Here is a 7,010-nt window from a genome sequence, read left to right as displayed (position 1 = left end):
GTTCGCACCTCGCTAGAAATGGGACGAAGAACCATGCATTTGTTTTCTTCGGTGGGTCTGCCTGTTTATAATCAAGAAAAACAGACGCCTCACAACTTTGTGAGGCGTCTGATTTTTGTGTATAAAGAATATAGTATAAAGATTTTTTTTTTTTTTTTAATATTTAAATTAAGAGATATAAGGAGAAAATTGATTAACGGAGAAAATCACGAGCACAAAACACAATTACAAACTTTTTATTGCCATAAAATCTTTACAAAAATATCCCAAGACAAAAAACAAGAACATATTGTATATAAATATGCATGTGTTCGGTTGTCCAATATACACGAAGGCATCCGATGAAACGAAAAAATCTTCGCTACATTAAAATAAAATCACCATTTTAATACTGCGACGTTTGCTAGAGGAATTGTGCACTAACATCGGCAATGTGAAGATGGAAAGACAACCCTTCAATACACCAAGAGAGATGGGATGACGTCATCGTCTGAGAAATGCTTGAAAGACAATTTGCTGTTTTTTTGCCACGACCATGAGTATCTCTAAGGTTTGTCTTTTCTCTATTTTTCTAATACTGGTAGAATGCTTTTTTTTTTTTTTTTTTTTTAAGAACAAACGCAGTATTAAAATAGCGTTTTTAACGCAGAGATTTCTTCGCTAAATGTGATTCGTTGCGTATGTGGACGTCCCTCAGGAACTGCATTAGAAATGCATTTATAAATGTAATGTAACAAAGCAAGATAACAAAAACAGTGCCGTATAAAAAGTGGTCCTCCACCAATAACAATAAACCCATTACACGTCTGTATGCGTATTTTCGGGTTATGTATACATAATTCTCTTATATATAACAAGCTTCAATAATTCACAGAAAAATGTAACCGTTTTGCTAAAAGACTAATAGCTGAAAGACGAGTGGTGCCATCTCTTGGTAAAGTGATTTACTAGTGCAGAAGACTAAAGCCTGATTATTTCTGCATTTCATTTTTTTTAAAGTTCTAAAATATAGTGAAAAGGTTTTAAAATTCCTTGAGCAATAAGCGCTGGTCCCAGATAAAAAACTGAATTATATCAGGTACGATTACAGTTCATAAGGCGGGCAAGTTATAAAATGGATGAGTCTACAGTATGACTGAGTGTTCACACGCTTTCCAACTGTATCAGATTGGACATTCGTGGCAGAAGGTTCTCACTATAGCGGACGTGGTGTTGTACAGCCATTTGTACTGTTCCTGAAAAAACAAAAAAGTCATTCTCAAAGAATATTTTGCAAAAATTACTTAAGGTTATTTATTTATTTTTAATAAATTTTATTAATTTAAAATTACTATTATAATTTATTAATTCAATATTGTGCAATAGTGGTTTTTTTTTTTTTTTACATAGTTGTATAATTTAATATGCAGTATCGAAAGCACTTGCCAAAGATATTTCATGACAGGGTTGGCCAATCTTTTTATTCGTGGGAGGGGGAATAAAAACAAAGTTATAGAAAAAAGGGGCAAAAAAATCTTACAATTTTTCATCCATTCATGGTTTTCTGTAGATCAAATATTTTAACTGAATTTTCGCCAAAAAAGTTTGCCATTTTAAATACCGTATTTCCCAGATCATAAGACGCGCTTTTTATTCTAGATAAGGTTTTCTTAAAACTGCCTTTCATCTTATGGTCCGAGGGTATAACAGTTGCACGGTAGTGTTTTTATTTCTAATTCTGGCTAGAAAAAGGCTATGGTCAAAACGTCCAAATAGCGTTCTATAAACGCTAGCTCATCTAGTGCATGACGATTTCAGAGTGCACGTCGTAACGGAGGCAACATAAAGGAAAGTTAATGAATTAATCATGTAGTTAGCTGTTATTCCAGAAGAACATGTTCAGCTCAGCAACTAGACATTTTACCTGACAAACTCTTTAAAGCATTCATGTGTGAGGAGTTTGGTCAGATTGATGGAGGAACCAAACCATCCCTTTTTCCGTTGGTTCAGTTCCTCCAAAAAGGACACAGTTTCCAAGTCTTTTTACGATATGTGGAACCAGCAGTGCCCTTGATAACAATAAAGATATTGTATCCTTCGAAGAAAATGAAGGTTCAAGTCAAACATGAGGAGTTTTTGGAGTTCTACAATCAGTAATAGATTCGTTCTACACTGACATTTTATTCAGTTGCGAAAAGGAAATGGGTAAATGAAATTCGGCTGTTCATAGGACGCCTAAATAAAATCTGTCAAACACCGAACTAAGGCTTGTTTGGGATGAAGGCCTGTCCCATCTATGAGCGTTTTAACTAGAACAAAGCAAAGACACGCAACGTTTTGGGCCATTATACAGGAACTGGCAGGATATGAGATCGCACACTACACAGAAGTCTAGTATTTCATCCTAACACCTCTGTGCATTGTCTGTTTGGTCCTATACACCTGACACATACTTGAGTAAACATCCTAGCACGAATATTGGATCCGTCGATGAATGAATAGTCAGAAGAAGAAGAATGCCTTTCACCATCTCGCATGCTATTCTTTACTAGATCGGGCACAATCCCATGGAAACATCAGGTCATGACCGTGCTCCTTATAGGGAGGATCTCTTCACCAAACATCTCGGATGTTTTAGCCACACCTAATCATAGTGAAAGAGATAACGGAACTTATCTCTTCGTATGGAGAAGCCTAAGGAGGCTACATGGAACTTTACTTATACTGATGTGCAAAACTTAAGGACCAACACTATTTCTAAAGGTTGCAACCACAAAATCTTTACTTAAGATACTCTTAAGTAAAGGACGACGGCATCCTGGACGACATCCTAATCATCACAGACCATTCGACCATAAACAATATTCTACAGGTTTTTAATAACATCCATCAGAGACTAAAATTTGAATTAGAAACTGAAGCAGAATCCCACTCCATAAATTTCCTTAATTTTACCATACACAGATTAGACCAAAAACTAAATTTCAGCATATACAGAAAACCCACTAATAAAGGGATGCTTCTACATTTCCACAGTTACCACCCCCAACCATACAAAAAATCGGTCATGCTGAACCAATTTCAAAATGCCTATAAATATTCTTCCACCCAGATTTCTCTAACCACTGAAATAAATGAACTAACAAGAAGATTCTCAAATAGGGGTTACCCTCTAACCTATATAAACAAAGTCAAAAAAATAGCCCGTGATAAAATAAATAACAACAACCTCGCAACAAACATAGCAAAAAAATCCGACAAGACCAAAAAAATATATTTCATCACCATCCCATATATCGAGCACTGGTACAATAAACTTAACCAAATATGCAAGGGAACCGACATGAAAATCATAGCAAAACCCATGAACAAACTATACACATTCTTCAGAAATCGGCCATCAAACACCACATTCCAATCACAGCATGACCTCGTATACAGTATACCATGCAAAAATTGTGACGCTGTCTACGTAGGATCCACCATGGGAGTGGCACAGCTTCGAGCAAAACAACACGAAGCTTCGGTGCGGGCGGGTCGTTCAAATGCATCGGAACTTTCGTTCCACGCAATAAATGAAAGACATACTTTCGGCTTTACGGAAACAAAAATTATAAATATTCAACACAACTACTACAAACTACTCATTGCAGAAACCTTAGAGATGAAACTACATGAAACTTCAATCAATATCCGTAGGCCATTCCTATTGTCCGACGATTGGTCACTTATACGCATGCGTGAAGAACAAATACTACAACATAAGGAAAGAAAAAAAGTTTCGGATTAATTGTGAGTAACTCTCTTCCTGTGAACATGATGCCCCGAAAAGTTCTAGTCCAACTTAAGGAATGTAGAGAATAACCCCAACCCCTACCCCCACCCCCACCCCTTACCCAATTATTAGACCCCTAAATTTAACTCAAAATTCCAGCCACAGGACCAAAATGTAAAATCGATCCTTAATTATTAGCCCGTTTAGACCTCCAAAATCTAACTTTATGACAATGTTTTGCAAAATTGACATCGCCTTCCCCATGAAGTATTAGCGAGTTGGACAAGGAGAGTTGGAAAAGAAGCTTCCTATATCAAAAAATAAAGGTAAGCCCTGTTGATTCATAATTAAGATACTCTTTACTGATGAGAGTACATTCAGTCTCAGCAGCGATTCTGGACGTCAGCTAATCTGGCGAGAGGTTGGCACACGGCATCACCCCGCAAACATCACTGAAAAGGGATCGATATGGCGGTCGAGGTGTTCTCGTCTAGGAAAGCGTTATCTTAGATGGATTTACACAACTCCAGATACTGGAAGGCTGTACTTTAACCAGTGCACGCTACTGTACTGAGGTAATCCTTCCCCATGTGCGTCTGTTCTGAGGTGCCATTGGCCCCGAGTTCGTGTTTATGGATGATAACGCCACACCCCATCGCACTGCAGCTGTTGATATGCTTTTGGAAAGTGAAGATATCGTTCTTATGGATTGGCCTGCCCGTTTCTCCTGATCTAAATCCCATCGAACACATATGGACGCTCTGGGAAGACGCCTAGCGGCACGTCCACACCCACCAGAAAATGTACACCAGTTGAACATGGCGCTGACAGAGGAATGGACGATGTTACTGCAAGAACTTATCAACAACATTGTTCTGAGTATAGACAGGCAGTGCAAAGCCTGCATCGACATTAGGGGTGGCCATATCTCCTACTGAGGACCACTTCTTCCCTTTGTTCCATCTTTGACAGTGATGCATCTGTATCGTGGCAGCCAGTGCTATGTTGCCATTTTTGAATAAAGTCCCTCTGTACCGTTTTGTTTCCGTTGTTGTTTCCTTCATGTCGCTGCGATGAGCATCCTTGTTTGTATTACTGTGTACCGTACTTAGCAGCAGTAATGATAATTATCTGTTTATATCGACGTGTAACTTTTGCTAAAAGCAAAACTAGAATGCTTTGACTGATACAGTTTGAAATGTAATAAGAATTTTGACATCCAAAACTGATGCCAACCTGGAACATCTCAGAAAGACAAATTTCTCTTTGGCGAATCGATGTAATTTTTTAAATAAAGTCTTCTAGGTGCTTATTATTATTCTTCCCCCCTTCCTTTCCCATACGGCTCTTTATTAGATTTTGGCCGTGCTGCTTGTACTTTATCCACCGGCACACCATTTTTTTTTTTTATTTTTATTTATTAATTAAAGTGGTCCCAGCCAACCAATGGTAACATCGCTGTCAGTTACACATCATTTAGCTGTACTCTTATATAGACCCTCTCCTGTTTGCCCAAGTACAGGAAGGGAAGAGCTGCGATGACCAAAAAAGATTGACGTGAACAAACTGATAATAATCAAATTACATAAAAAGTAAATATAATTAAATTTCAGACAAAGTTCAATCTTCATTGGAAAGAGCTGCATCTATCCACAGTCTGTTGGAAAGACAGCAGCGCAAGGAGCACAGTGGACAAACTACAAGTACTCACGAACTTTTGACTCAAGAAAACGGGAAAACTTTACTTTCCCTTTGGGACACAACAGTTTAAGACATCGCTGCAAATCCAATGAACTAAACCCGACTGTTATCTTACCAAAGTAGGAATGAATCCACTTCGGACGTGTCGTAAGGTCCTGGCTGCTAGGAACACATCAACTGTTGCACTTTCCCGGATCATATCTGCCAAGAAGCTAGCTGCGCAGAATCGTCCACAAACAGAAAGATCGAGACTGTGAAAGAGAGAGAGAGAAACAAAAATATGTCAATTCTTAGTTGTATGCACATCATGCAAAAATCTTTAGAATTCAATACCATAATGATGCTTTCAGTCAAGTGAAATTCTTAATATGAAATCAAGTTCTGCTTACGGGCTGGTTACCACGATGGGCTTGGTTCCCGTAAGGGTTTGCCATCTGGCGAGCGATCTGAGAAGTTTCAGTAATGAGTCTATGGAACAATTATTCGGAACCTTCTCGGTAATGTCGAGGAGTTGAAAATGTTTGACGTTCCTTGCGTTTGGACCCTGCGAAAATTAGCTCGTTTTAATAACGCTGTATTTAACACAATCAATACTGTAAACATAATATCTATCAGTGATAAGTTGAACCTAAAATTCCTACCTATAAAAATTAAATTAAAAATATATCAACGTGCTATTGAAAGACCTATGTTTTGAGCTCAATCCAGACTCCGAGAGGGGGAGTTCTCTGTAATATACGTAGATATTTGTATGCGTTAATAAGTTGCAGCGACAGTATGTTGTTCAGAGTGGTGGCTGTGTCCAACCTGGCGAAACTCAATGTTATTTAGTTTCTTACAGCGGAGGGTGTCTCTCCAGAGTATAGCCGAGTGGTCATGCAAGAGGGTACAAAAAAACTTACGCTTTGAGTGACCGTGGTTCAAGCCTTGATTACGAAATTTAAATTCAACCGGAGTAATAATCTCCGAGGGTACGAACTGGCAAATCATTGTCGTGAAGGAAGAAAAATTCTGTGGGTTAGTCTTCGCTCAAGACAAATCCATACAGTTATTACAGAAGAAAATGTTGTCGTGATATTGTCGCCAGGGCAGATCGGTGTACGACAGTTGATCATGTAGCCAGGGGGTTACAACCATGGTCATCAACCATGGATCTGCTCGCATCATTCATGACAGATTGAGGTATATAGGGGTCGGCGCAAAGCGAGTTCGCATGTATCTCAAACGACGAAAAGGAGTTTGCGGATAGATTGTGTTTTCAGCATCTAACGTGATGTGAAGAGGAAAGCAAAAATGACTTGGATCTCGTAGTAGAGAACGTTACTACGAGATCCAATGTGGCTACTCGTCGACTTAAAGGAACTGATGACTTGCTGTTTTATGTGTAGATGTGAAAACGTCAACCGGCAAAAGCACAAGAATCCTCAAAGTTGGTTGGTGACGTGCCAGCAGGAAACAAGAGATCCGGTTGTTTGACTAACGGTATGGTATCATGTTGTTACAGGACAGTGTGAGACCGCACTGTGCCCACCAAACCGAAACTGCATAGTATTTA

General features: G+C 38.7%; 1 protein-coding gene across 3 annotated transcripts in view; it reads right to left on the bottom strand.

Annotated features, from left to right (window-relative positions):
• Window positions 1-222: 222 nt before the first annotated feature.
• Window positions 223-7,010, bottom strand: part of LOC150087241 (receptor-type tyrosine-protein phosphatase mu-like) — a 79,391-nt gene continuing 72,603 nt past the window's right edge. For all 3 annotated transcript variants that reach the window (XM_090371096.1, XM_090371095.1, XM_090371094.1), the window contains exons 15-17: window positions 5,845-5,999; window positions 5,571-5,706; window positions 223-1,235 (exon numbers count right to left, since the gene is read on the bottom strand). In XM_090371096.1, coding sequence (XP_090227222.1) covers window positions 1,164-1,235; window positions 5,571-5,706; window positions 5,845-5,999 — 363 coding nt within the window. In that variant the 3' untranslated portion in view covers window positions 223-1,163. The remainder of the gene's footprint in view (window positions 1,236-5,570; window positions 5,707-5,844; window positions 6,000-7,010) is intronic.

This window comes from Mastigoproctus giganteus, chromosome 4 (assembly GCF_048544385.1).
Source record: "Mastigoproctus giganteus isolate SK-2022 chromosome 4, ASM4854438v1, whole genome shotgun sequence".
Classification (NCBI taxonomy): domain Eukaryota; kingdom Metazoa; phylum Arthropoda; class Arachnida; order Uropygi; family Thelyphonidae; genus Mastigoproctus; species Mastigoproctus giganteus.
This window is presented reverse-complemented; position numbering and strand designations above follow the sequence as displayed.